This window comes from Passer domesticus, chromosome 4 (assembly GCF_036417665.1).
Source record: "Passer domesticus isolate bPasDom1 chromosome 4, bPasDom1.hap1, whole genome shotgun sequence".
Lineage (NCBI taxonomy): Eukaryota > Metazoa > Chordata > Aves > Passeriformes > Passeridae > Passer > Passer domesticus.
The window spans coordinates 39,078,924-39,092,564 of record NC_087477.1 but is presented as its reverse complement, the minus strand read 5'-3'; the positions used below and the strand labels follow the sequence as shown (position 1 = coordinate 39,092,564).

Genomic DNA, 13,641 nt, shown 5'->3' with positions numbered 1-13,641 from the left:
ATCAAATCCCTTGGACTGTGGTATAACAGTCCTTCCCCTTCCATACCACTTGGACTCCAGATATTTCAACAGCACTGGCGGCCCTGGGAAGGAGACAGTGACCCTGAGGCTGCAGCAAGAGCAGCTCCTGTCACCAGAAGGGTTTTAATCCAGTCACACTCCTCCTGCCACTTGAGGGGAAAAAGAGGGCGTGTAGTTCTCAATAAATTGGGGAAAACGTATTATCACAGCAGCTTCACTTTTGTACTACTTAGAAAATACATATATAGGCTGGGGGGAGATAAAGACTTGTGACAACTGCACACAAGACACAAATATTATCTGGATAGGACAAGACCAGAATTTGAAACCACCAGAAGCTTGCATACAAGTTAAAACTCACTATTATCAGTCCAATTTCCCTTTCCCATTCCCTTTGGTTCCTCTGTGAAAAACAGAGCTGGTGAAAGCTCAGTTTTCTTCAGACTCAGATTCCTTCAGGAGAAGGAACACTGATGATTTTATATGCATTCGGAGATATTCCTGGAAGCAACCAAAGCATTGGCAGGAGTTAAGGGAAGCTACAAGTCCACCTGCCTAAGCTTGAAACAACCCTAAGCCATGTGCTGCTTGACCTGTCTATTCTCAAAATCCTGGTGCCAGCCTCCTAACAGCTCCTTACCTTCCACACTTGCAGTGCTCTCTTTGGTGATTGCAAACCACAGTTTGGTAACCATTATCTAAGCCATCAGGTAAGCCCTGTAAAAAAGAAGTGACTGACCAGACATCTTTTTTAAAAATCCTCTATTTTTTCCCCTCTGGTGCTAAGCAGGCGCACAGTAAAACAAACAAAACACCAATCTGAAAATAGATTTTCTGTCTAGGTGGCTTTAAATAAGACTGAATGATGAAAAAGCCTGAACCCCTGGCACAGAGAAAGACTGTTCAAAGTGAACACCCCTAGAAAAGGAAATGGCAGAGTTAAAGGAGGAATGGACAAAGCTGTCAGTTCTGGCAGAAGGGAGAGGCTAACAAGTTCCTAAACCCTAGAGTAAAGCCCAGGATGGAAAGAATCAGAGTCAAAGCCAGGTTGTTCTGAATATGCATGCACCCTATAAAAGGCCTGACAAAGATACTTTAACTGAAATAAAACCTGAAGGCTTGAATTTATTCAGGAATGAACCCTGTTTCTTTTGTGCACATTCAGTAAGAGTTCAAAGGAACAAAATTCAACTTTGCTGCTTTAAAGACACAAACTCCTTAACTCATGGGGGATCCTGACCAACACAGATGCACTGAAGTGTCTGCCAGATGTGGCAGAATGAACACCTTTCTGACCTGCAAAAGCAAACCAAAACAGTTTGAAGAAGATTTGTTTTGAACCACATAATGTTCTATGTGTACCTAAAAAAAAAAAAAAACAACCAACTGGAAACACCCAAACCTTTCTGTGGCACAGCAATTGTCACTTCAAAGGATTTTTCACACCCCTGACTACATCTGGTTTCCTTCAGAAGCTGCTCTGGATGCAAAATAGATATGCTGTGAAAAAAAAAGCTACTTCACACCATAAGGTTGCCATTATTAACATCTAGAGCTAACATTTACTTTCTTTTAGTTTAACATAACTTGCTGCATACAACCACAGAGACAGTTTATTCAGCTCTAGCACTGCAGGTTTTCTCCACCAGCAGCAAGTTCACTGATTTCAGTGGATGTCTGAACACTGCCCTATTTTATCTGGGCCTACCATGACATTTTGAAAGGATCCAAGTAACTCTGAACGAAGCACCACAAAGAATTCATAGATCTCATTGATGGAAATACTTTTTATTAGAAAGAGTAACAAAGTGCTTCCCATTGGATTCATTCAATACAGAGTTTTTAAGAAATAAGATTTTTCCTTTTTATACGGACAGTTTTGATGCGATGATGTTTCAGCACAAACAGGGTTCTCCAAGATTCTCTGCAGAACTTCTCTGTACACACTATCTCAACCATTTATGCATTTGGCAGGCGTGAAGCAGCACTGAAGAGTCCATCCCTTAAAAAATGGAGGTTCTGTAAAATGCTTGCAATGTCACACTGACCAACAGGAATGATATTGTTTGTTGTTGTCAAACACAAGATTTAAGGGACATAATTCTTTCATACACAGATGCATAAAGGTGCTTTCAGTTCTATCAATAATAATAATAATATATAACAGCATAAATAACATTATAAATTTTTACTATATAGACAACTGTGAAATTGCCTTTTTTTTGTTTTTAAAGATTAACCTCCTGCTTTTTTAGCTAGGGACATCTTTTGAAATTTTGGTGCTTCCTTTGCCTTCCTACTATATCTGGATGGAATAAAGAACACAAGCAAGGACTGTTCACCCATTTCCCCCTCACTTTTGGCACACATGTATGATCAGATTTCTCTGGACACATACATGCACCATTTCACCACATTCCACTCTCCACCCTTTATGTCTGATTCTATCCCAGTTCCCCTTTTTCCTTAGCTCCTCCTGCCTTCCCTGCAAATGAGAGGGAGACAGTACACTAATAGCACAAAATTAGGACAGACATTTCAGTACAAATTGTTATATACAAGGGAATGTATGACACCAAACAGGAGAGGGGGATTATCCATGCAATGCATTCTTCTTTTTCCGTTTTCAGCCAACCTTACACCAATAGCACTGTTTTTTCAGGTTGCAAAAAATGCAAAACTTCTATAAAGAACAAGACATAGTTACCGTTAAGAGAAACCACCTAAGAGATCCACGAAACACAGTATCAGCCCCAAAGCTACCCTACCTTTCCCCAGAGTACATGTACACAAACATGAACATCGAACAAACAACTCAACTGAACTAGTGAGTGCAACAGTCCCAGCTCTGCTCAGACTGAAAGGTCACATGCATTCAAACAATGCCCTCACTGAAGCTGTTGGTCACACCCATGGTTCACTGTTCCCCATTCCTTATGCACAGAGCACAATCACCACTTCAAGGAAATACCACATGCCATCTCACAGCACAGCACCTCTACACAACAGAACTACTGCAACAAGGGTATCACAGATACACTTTTCCCTATGGGATGAAGGGAATTAGATGAGATCCTCTGCACAGTAACTGGATTGTGGAAGAAAGAAAGGATTTTTTTTTTGTTGTTTTACTTTTAACAAACAACAGGATGCTTTTGTAATACAGCCCTTATACAGGAGGAGAATACACAAAACCCCACCATTCTATCTATACAAATCTGCAAAGATGTAAACAGATGCTGTCCTTATAGGGGACTTGAAACAAACCCAAAGCTTACCCCTAGGCACTTTTGAGTACAGAGCTCCTGGCTCTGAGTTCAGCCTGTACTTGCACTCCAAGGTTTCCCTGCCACCAGCAGAACTATTTAACCAGGTGCCAATCAACACAGGTTGCCACCTAACTACAGAGCTGGGTCTCAGTCCCAGTGCCCTGCAGTCCTGCTGGTTCAGCAGAGCCTCCTGAATCCACATGCAGGGACATCTGAAGATCCAGAGAGGTGACCTGCCTCCTCGGAAGGACACTACTTGCTCATCAGAAAAGCACAGAGACACATCTAGAGATGGCATTTCAGTACAAAAGACTCTAGAGGAGCTGGGCTTTCATGATCACTGCCCTAAATAACAATTATTTCCCTAAAAGGAAAGTCTATAAAAACTGGGGCCAGGAGTCCTGGAAACAGCCTAACAGACAAAATGATCCATGCATAAAGCTGGACTTGAGAATCCAGCTGCAGGAATGGGACTATAGAGAACCCTCCCTTAACTTTAAAAGTCTTTGAGTAAGACAGCATCTTCAACTACTTTATTGTTGTAAAAACATTTAGGAAAAAAGTCATGGCAAAAGGTTAATTTTCTGTAAATTTCACATCTCCTCCTATTACATCTCTTTAAGCAAATATGTAATTTCACTCTACCATAGATGAAATCAGTTTTGCAATTAAGTTTCTTGCTAAGAGTAATGTACAACAAATATTAAACTGGTAGCCTATTTAGTAGTAGTAGTAAAGTATAAGTAGTAAAGATTCTGTCCCATTTTTCTGTTTCTCTTCAGGATTAGAAGAGAACTTGGAAATACCCAGCACACCCCTGGGGTGGCTACTGAGAGTTGAGTGAACTTTGCACCCACTCCTGAATCTATATAAGCTACTCTCTAGGCTGTGTGGCTCATGACATGTACCTGTAGGTAGGCATTTTTGCTGCCTAGTATGGAAAGGAACCAGCCAAGACTACCAAATAAAATGACTACTTGGTTTCAACTCCATTCTTGCCTTGCATGAGGAAACAGGTCCAGCTGGCTTAGGTGCACAAAGCTTTAGCTTGTGTGGGCCCACACTGCAGCAAACGTGGGAAGCACTGAGAGATCTGGTCTGGTATCTGGTTGCTCAGCCACTTGTTACACCACCCAGAGGAAGCAGACAACATTCACGCTGTCTGGAATGGCAAGTGTCCAACACTGCAGCTGGAACTACCTACAAACTCCATGAATTATCCAAATATTTATCTAAAGAAGGAGGGCTGGGGGAAAGAGCAAGTACAAAACATAAAGAAAGAAAAATAGCAGCAGGAGCTGAGCACATTTCCAAAAAACAAGGCAGTGCTACACTAGACTGTTTGGCCAATGTAGATCTGCAATTTCTCCTGAACAACAGCTGAAGTCTTGTTTGGTGTCACTAACATTTGTGTAAGAGCATTTTGCTGGTACAGCTTGTTTCCTGGGGGAGAGCTTACTATGAACTACACTACCCAAAGTTGCTTTTGTATCTGGAAATTGTATTTATCTTACGAATGCAGGTTTGTTACCAAATTTCCCTTGTGCAGATTTAGCTTTTCAGCAGAACAAATTATGCAGATTCAGGGAACAAACAGCACATGAGCCCTCCCAGCAGTGACACAGAGCACTCACACCAAGTGTCCTCTTAAAATCAAACATGAAATTTTCACTATACAAAGCAAGATCATGGGGAGAGTGGAAGGGAAAATGAAAAGCCAGTCCTTTGGCTAAGGCCCCAAGAGCACAGAAAACGGTACATTTCACACCGTTATATTACAAACATCTCCTTTCTTCCCCCTAAAAGATGTAGTACGGCAGTGCTGATTTGGTTTACAATGTAATTTTAGTCCCCCTCCTCAGAAGTTCAGCAATTTTAAGCACTGCAGCTTTTGATATATCACCCATTTACTTGAACACATAAACCCACTGACATCATGACAGTGTTGAAACACATCATCCAAATAGTATCTAAAATTTTACTGTTGTACATAAATAATGACAAGGCACAGAACAGCCACCAGTCCAAGAGCTTGTAGGCCAAGAAACCAGAGCATAACCCAGAAGAATATAATTATCACAGGTTCCACTATCCGTTCTCCAAAGTACATCCTTGTGAAGCCTATTCTGATAAGGCTTTTGTTTAGCTCTCCAAAGAGAGTCCCCATCTTTTTGTAGTCATCTATCACAGGTTCCGTGGTGTGGTTCCTTTGCTCTTGGTGGACCTGCAGATGGAAGACAAAAAGAGGAGATATGTTGTACAGTTTTATTACTGTGATTCTGAACAAGTCTCTCATCTGTTTCTATCTGAATGCATAATACTAAGATACACATGCAATAAATCTACTCCTTCAATCAAGAAATTGAAAATGCTACGTAACTTGTGACCTTGGTACAACGTTAAGGACGTAATTTGTCCAAACCTGGGACATCTGAAGTGGTGCTACAAATACATGACAGCCTCCTTCCCCTCCAGATGCCACTCTAGAGGAGGTGTAAAGCTCTCCTGCAGGTCATACATCTTACCTGTCTGTGCAACCTGCCTGTGGTTGTCAGGGCAACCACAATGGAGTGAGATGTCTCTAATTTCAGGGAGGGGATTTGGCTGAACTACTTCCAGAACATCTCCAGAACTACGAGAATGATACCAAACTATTAAACATGAACTATGAAGTATTTTGCACTGAAAGCCAGGGAACTGAAGGGCTGCTAATCACTGCTGAAAGAAGGTCACTGGATCTGACCAAGAAAGTGACAAATATGTGTCCCAAGGTTGGTGTAAGAAGCCATACAAGTCTGGCAAAGGAAAACAGGCCCAAGGACTGCACAGACACAAAGTGGTGGTATAAAAAAGCAAAGGGAAGGAGAAACGTTCTGGACTTTTTGTGAAATAAAAAATGGCAGAGCAAATGCACAGGAAACCAGAGATCCATCTTTAAATGAAGATGCCACAGATAAATATCACTGCAGAAAACAGGAATGTTTCACCATGTAAATTGTAACTAGATTAGAGCTTGAGATCCCATCTCTCTTCCCCAGTGTCCAGAGATTCTTTGCACAAAACCTTATTGCCTTGTGTTTGGGTATGACAGGGAAAAGATGTTTTCAAGATGATGAACATGAGTCTTCTAATGCTTCCATTAGGCAGCAGTGAAAACACATACAGCAGGTATTTATGTGACTCATAAATAATTCAGTCAACTGATCAATAGGTCCTACAAATTGCCCACAAGCTCTATGTGCAATTAGTCTACTCCCAGATTCAAAGCAAACATGTTCCACCTTCAAGGATGAATGCTATTCTGCATCCCTTGTTCCATGGCATGGTCTTGGTAGAGAAATTCCCTTTCACACCAGTGCCAGGCTCTCCATTAGAGAATAAATAAGAAAGTGAATTAACATTCTTACAGAAAAACATACAGCAAAGACCAGTGGAAGCCAACATTGTTTCTCTAGGTCAGACTTTAGGCCACCAAGCTGAACCTGCTGGCTGAATGCTCTGGGCAAAGCCCTACAGCTGCTGCTGGAAGAAAAAAAACCCAACAGTCCCTCAGCTGAAAGTACCAGGATTTTTTTTTTCTTTTTTAAAAATTTACTTACTCATAAAGAGTCTGGTTTAAGCTTCAGCACTGAATCCCATAAAGGGACAGGTGCAGGAAGCTGAAATAGTAATGTGTTCATAACTAATTCATAACTAATAACTCTTTCTGTGGTTCTACAGAACATCCTGAGAGGGAAGAACTGCAGTACTGGAGGTTATGTACAGACAGATGCTTGCCTCTTTTCAGCCCGCTTCACAGGCCCAGGTTGTTTTCTCCTCCTTACTGGATTTCCTTCAGCATATTGGCTTTAACTGTGCTTTATTTAATTCAATTTAATTAAAAGAAACATTGACTCATCTTCCAGAAAAGCAGAGCCTCTTGTGAGCCCCTGTAAACTTGGCAGGGCTGGGAACACAATGGAACTCTTATCCTTCCATTCCCAAAAAGCACAGGGAGACAAACACACTCTTAGCTTACATGTATACTGGTCACAACAACTAGGGGAAAAGAGAAGACATGTGCTGGGAAGGGAAAATAAATTTGTTTGATTCCTGCATGTAGAGACCAGAGGGAGCATGGGACAGATGATGGTAGAGAGGATCAGAGCACAGCTCAAGCAGTGCAGAGATCATTTCAGAGAGAACAGCTGAGAAATCACTATATTTCCTAGCCGTGGGCCAGGGCAAGCAGGAGGGGGAAACACGCACATCACTTCCTTACCCCTGGCTTGTCAGTGGTACTCAGCAAGGTCCTGGAAGCCTGCACAGGCAGGAGGCTGCCAGCAGGCACAGCCCTGCAGGTGCTCTGCAGCTCCCACTGGGCTCAGCAGGATTCACCACACGTGTCCATGCCAGCCGTGCCTTTCCTGGTGTGAGGCAGCTGTAGGACACGACTGCACTTACAGCCCCGCTTGCTTTGATAAGCTAACAGCAAGAAGCTGCACACCGTCTCTTAAACAAAGTAAACTGTAAATTCCACCTCACTTAGGCTCTCCAGGTATTTTTTATTGTTTCATTACCCCTCCTCACCTTCTCAGACAAGGGTAGGTTCATGGATTCTAAAACGATTACACACAGGGAGCTGCCAGGCACAGCAGAGACTGACAAGCGTATGTTTAACTACAGAACAAGCGTCAAGTTATTTTTCCAAATATTTTTCAATAGCTTACAAAACCTTTCAAAATGATCAAGGAAATTCTCAAGACGTCAAAGTCTGCTTCAGTTAATTCAGGCTAAGTGTATCTTGCTTCAGGCAACTCAGCAATAAGCAAGTGAAGCTGAGAACAGATGATCAGTCATGAAACACTGATGGCATATTTTTCTTTACTACTGCATAATATTTCACATGCTGGACAAATACATTTCTTCCGAGGGGTAGCTAAAAGAGGATTAGGGCAAATGCCAGTAATGTTACAATACTCCAAATTGCTAAGGAATAACAAATAAGTTTTAACACTGCAGCTAGAATTCCTCTCACCAACTTTCAGGGCAACAGTAACATGGCATGCAACCCCATATAGGTGCCATAGCTCTCAAATCATAACCTCAGAACCAAATTCTTTTTTTTTTCTTTTTTTTTTCCCCGTCAAAAAATACTTTTCTAAACAATTTTAGAAATTGGCCGTCTTCAGCGAACACACAGTTCCCAGCTGACTCTTTAATTTTTACTGAACTATTTTCATAGGGCTATTTTCATACTAATCTTGCTGAATCAGCCTGAAGCTAGACAGACACTACCATAACAGAAAAAATGTGGAGAGAGAAATGTAACCATTCTGAGCAGCTGCACCCCTTTGCTTCTGCAAAATCAGAGCTTCCTCATGTAAAAGCAGAAGTTTCTGTTTCACAGTTGCTATTTTAAAATTCAACAACCCAGCCTAGGCTTCCTAACTTTTAAGAATCGATTGTGTATCAGGAGGGAGCAGAGGGAATTTCTTGATCTGCACTAGCCCCAGAGAAAACATGCTTTCCATGCTTTTCCCAGCTGCTCTTGTCCTCACAATGTAGTGCCATGAATAATTAGGTGCCATGCAGGAGGCACTCCCAGACTTCATCTGCTACAGCTCAGGACGGAATGTAAGAGAGGGCCACTTCATCTTCACTCATTTGTTTGCCTTTCCTCACTCTTTGAAACACAGGAGTGATGAAGAAATTCAGAGGAACTGGGGAACAGCAGTGCAGCCAGAGATCTAGATGTGTATAGATTAATATATACCCAAAATATCTCCTGAAAAGAGGGAACAGCAGCACTGTCTCTCAGACAAGAATTCTCTTCCCCCTTTCCTCCAACTGGCTGAAAGACACTCACCATATACACAAATATACATATGGTATTATTCCTGAAGGAGAAAGAAGAATGAGTGAATAAGTCTAAACCAGAATGTATTAGAAATGCTGATTGCATTTGTTTCCTAACATAATGTTTCTTATCAAATTACTGTAATGAATTACTTTTTACTGTAATTTAAATTAATTTTACTTCAATATAATTTTATTTTAGACTTGCTGGGATGACTTAGTCTGAATTCTGAATCTATCCTCTGTCAGTCTGAAACCATTCCCCCTTGTCCTATCTCTACATGCCCCTGTAAAAAGCCCCTCTCCAATTCTCTCCTTTTAGGCACTGCAAGGTGCTATAATGGCTCCCTGGAGCCTTCTCCAGGCTGAACAACCCCAACTCTCTCAGTGTGGCTTGACAGGAGAGGTGCGCCTTTATGCATCTCTGAGCATCTTCATGGCCCTCTTCTGGACTCATTCCAGCAGGTCCATGTCTTTCCTGTCCTGGGGGCTCCAGCACTTGCAGCACTCCATACTCAATTTTGCATTTGGTTTCTTATTTTTTATTTTAAATTATTTAAAGTTAAAACCAGAGTTATCATACAGAACAGAAAGGGAAGCATCTGATCTGCTCTACTGCTCAGCATGCAAACAATGTCCTTCACAAACCCACTGGTACCTGCAGGTTCCCATCAACCACTCAATTTCCTCTGGATGTTTGGTATTTTAAAGTTTCCCTCCCTATTCAAAATGGCAGATTTTCACCAGCAAAGCCATGGTCTGCTGTCTCCCACTGTTTACTGGCAGGAAGTCAGAACTTGAAGATCCAAACTCTGAAAAGCTTTTATACTGAAACCTGGAACTAAATCTTCCCCTCTGTTGAGGTCAAATAGCTTACGGGCTTTGATGCTTCAAGGAGAACCATGATAGGCCCTCACAGATGTGAAGCAGGATGCCATAAAATCACCTTTTTTCAGAATGAAACCCTATGAGGAGGTCACTGAGGAGCTACTAAGTGCCAAGTTCTGTCTGCTTCCAGAACAGCTGATGCTCCTACATCCCTGAAGTGTTTCTGGAAGAAAATCCCCCAAGTAATTGAATCTTTTCCTTGACTAGATTTAAAACAACAAAGAAGGTAAAGTCCTGCTCATCCTACTGAACCCAACTAACATCCGGTTGTGGCTTTTCCAGTTCTGTTTGTCACCAGCACAACACAAAATTCCCTGTGTTCTGACCACTAACTACCCCTGCTTATGGCAATCTTCCACACATTCACTGAAACTCACTGCTTCCTAAACTCAGGAAAACACATGGTATGTCACGAGCAGAGGCTGCTCCACACCAGCCTGACAGGACAATCTCTTCCTTGCTTACCCCGTTCCTATCAAAGGCTGCTTTGACCAGGCAGTGAAACATGAGATCCCATCAGAACATCCTGCCCCACAAAGAAGCCATCTTCCAGTGAGTCATATGCTATTCCCTGGGAGAAAAGGATAAAGTTAGCATTGAACTTTTCTCAATGGCCTACCACTGATCCCTGTCTGCATGTCCTATGTGTCATGTAGCCAGTTTATGGTCTTTTCCCCTCAAACTGCTGAGAGCACACAGTTCCTGCACCTGACCATTAGCAGATCACACCAAGAGAGACTGCCAAGCCCTTGGAGGATGCAGAACACAAATGGATCCAAGAGGGACACAAAACCACCCTACATACTTGGGAAGTTATTTTCATGTGGCTAATCAAAAATAGCATGGGAGAATAGATTTATTTAACATTTATTTTTTCTGCTGGGAGGACTGAACAGCTCTACAGTAACCACAAGTTTCAGTTGTGTAACCTCACCCTGATGTGGCCGTGTGGAGATGAGGTATAGTTATGGTTTTCCAGGCATTTCATCTGCTGAAGCAGCAGCTTGACCCAGAGTTTTCCACACTTAGCCTAAGAATCTTGAGATGGCGTGTTCAGTTTGGGATTTTTGTTTGTGTGTGTGGAAAAAACCCGCCAAGTAACTGAGCTGAGTGAAACAATTGGATAAAGTTTGAGAGCCTTTGTTTTGTGGGAGGAGTGAATAGATGAACACAAGGAACCTTCTCCACATGAAGATTCAGGATATTAACAAAAAAAAACATTCAACCACTCTGAAGGCACAAGATCCATTAAAGCAAACCAAGTAGCTTTCTTCTATTTAGTCATGACTAATGAATAGAAGAAACCTCATCAGTCTTCTCTTGCTCAAATAATTTGAAAAATTCCCATCACAGACTTAACAGCACCAGACTGAGTACAAGTCTGTAATTGCCTCTTTTCTTGCATCTGCTGCCTGAAAGGGCATTAGACAAACACTGAACTCCAACAATGGAGTTTGACATGCCTCAGATCACAATTCATCATATGTACAGTTAGAAAAGACAGAAAAATAATGGCATCTTTAAGAGAATTATTTCCACATCATATAGAAAATAAATCACTTTTGGGTTCCATAGCAAGCACATGTTTCATGGCATCTAAATGAGACATCAAAAAACCCTGTAATAAAGAATGCAGGGATGACTTCTGAATGAGATACTAAAAAAACCCCAACCCTCTAATAAAGAAATGTAGGGATACATTTACACACCCATCTGAACATTTTTTTTCCAAGTAAGAAGTTTTCCCTGCAGTATTTAACTGCTCACTATTTTACTCCAGTCATGGTTATTTTTACTCCAGAGAACAGGTGGTGTGTCTGCTATCTGAAGCCCACAGACACCTAAATGTCAAAAAAGACAGTGAGATATGACTTTAAGAACAAGCTTACTTTCAAAAACATAGGAGTATTTTTCACTAAGTTGGGATGTTAATGTTCAGAAGAGAGTGCCTCAGAGTTATCTTTTACATAAGATGAAAATTGAAATTGAAAATACTTCAGGACCACTCATAAGGGGAAAAAAAAAAAGAGAAGAAAGTGAGCATATGACAGAGACCAGGATGGAAGAAACCACAAGTTCTCTCCCCTCCAGAATAAGAGACCAACTTCTGCTGGGTGCAGATAGGGACACACCAGCCAACACGCAGCTACAAATATTCAATAGTTGGGTCGCCAGCCATGGACGTCCTGAGGGAAGGACTGATCCAATTCACTGGTATTCAGCCATGACCACCCAGTGCACTGCCACAGACAGGCTCTGGAGATCTGCAGGTTCCCAGCTGGTGCCTCCCCTGTGTGCAAAGCACAGCCTCGCCCCAGGGCAGGGCACCAGCACAAGCCCTGCTGATGCACTGGCCGGGTGGGCGCCGCCTTTGTGCCTCCTGCTCCTCCACACATGCAAAACAGTTTCCTTACTAGTAACACCTGGCACCTGACCAGGATCTCACCCTGCTTTCTTGCACTTAAAACATATCTCACACTTAATTAAAAGAAAGTGAAATTTGCCCAGGAAAGGCAAATGGTTTTTGGGCAATGTTTCTGATTTTCTTCCTCTTTACTACTGCAAGAGACCGGTCTCCCTTTCATCCTTTCCTAGAATAAAATTAACAATCACTATTTAACCTTGTAAATGTAAGCAGTAAAAAGATCTTGATATTGAGCCAACAGACTATAAAGACAACAAAATTAATTTCAACTGCTGGAGAAAAAAAAACAACCCAAACAACCAACCAGTTTCATTTCTCTAGGCTAATTTTAATCTGATATTTAACTATGAAAAGAGCAATCGATTTGGAAATGAGGAAAAACACCCCCTCAATTCCAGATGAAAAATAAGACAGAAAAAACTAAGTTTAACTTCTTCCTCTGGGAAAAAGAAGCAAATGCAAGAAAACTAGAAAAATTCTTAATACCAAAAGTACTTTATAGCAGCTACCAATAAAAGTGACATACTTAGAGGAAGTTTAAACAGAAGATTGCAAACTAAAGCTTGGGCTAACATTCATTTTACAGCAAGAATCTAGAAATCATTTATAAAATTGAGGCAAGATGTTTCTATAGAAACAGACAACAACATAAGAAAAGCAACAGCGCCGGATTCCCTTCAGTCAGCTTTTACAGCAACTCAAGTTTAGAATCAACAGTTGCTGGAACAAACTCCGAAATACCAGGAGAAGTTTTGTGTTAAAGAGATGACAAGGCTTTTCCAGATACTTTAACTTGTGTATGGGTGGAACAGAGATAGCTTCAAAAAGAACAGAGGCTTCCCTTGATAAACACAAAAAATGTCCCATAATTTCACAAGTAAATTCCCCACTAATACAGCACCAGATGAGAAAGTGTGAAAGACAGGAACCTGGCACAGGAGGGCCCATGGGAAGGGAAACTTGCCTGCCCCCATGTCAAGATCTACTGCCTCTCTCCCTGACTTCAGGATGCTGTTTACACTCCCTGCTCCTGCTACTGTCCCTGTAACTTGATCCCATCTGTACTGCACTTTTACATAGAGACTAGATCAAATGCAATATCTAATCAATTTTTTCATTACACCCTCAACATTTAATTTCCATTGGATTTCATTTATCAGGGTCCCCTACTAAAACTGGTCAGCTTGACTCAGCAAAAAG

At 41.5% G+C, this 13,641-nt stretch overlaps 1 protein-coding gene across 3 annotated transcripts in view; it reads right to left on the bottom strand.

Annotated features, from left to right (window-relative positions):
• Positions 1–1,790: 1,790 nt before the first annotated feature.
• Positions 1,791–13,641, bottom strand: part of FAM241A (family with sequence similarity 241 member A) — a 140,122-nt gene continuing 128,271 nt past the window's right edge. For 2 of the 3 annotated variants that reach the window (XM_064417220.1, XM_064417218.1), the window contains one exon: positions 1,791–5,514. In XM_064417220.1, the coding sequence (XP_064273290.1) occupies positions 5,269–5,514 (246 nt within the window). In that variant the 3' untranslated portion in view covers positions 1,791–5,268. Of the gene's footprint in view, positions 5,515–10,481; positions 10,598–13,641 lie in introns of those variants that run through there. The other variant, XM_064417219.1, reaches the window with a different exon arrangement.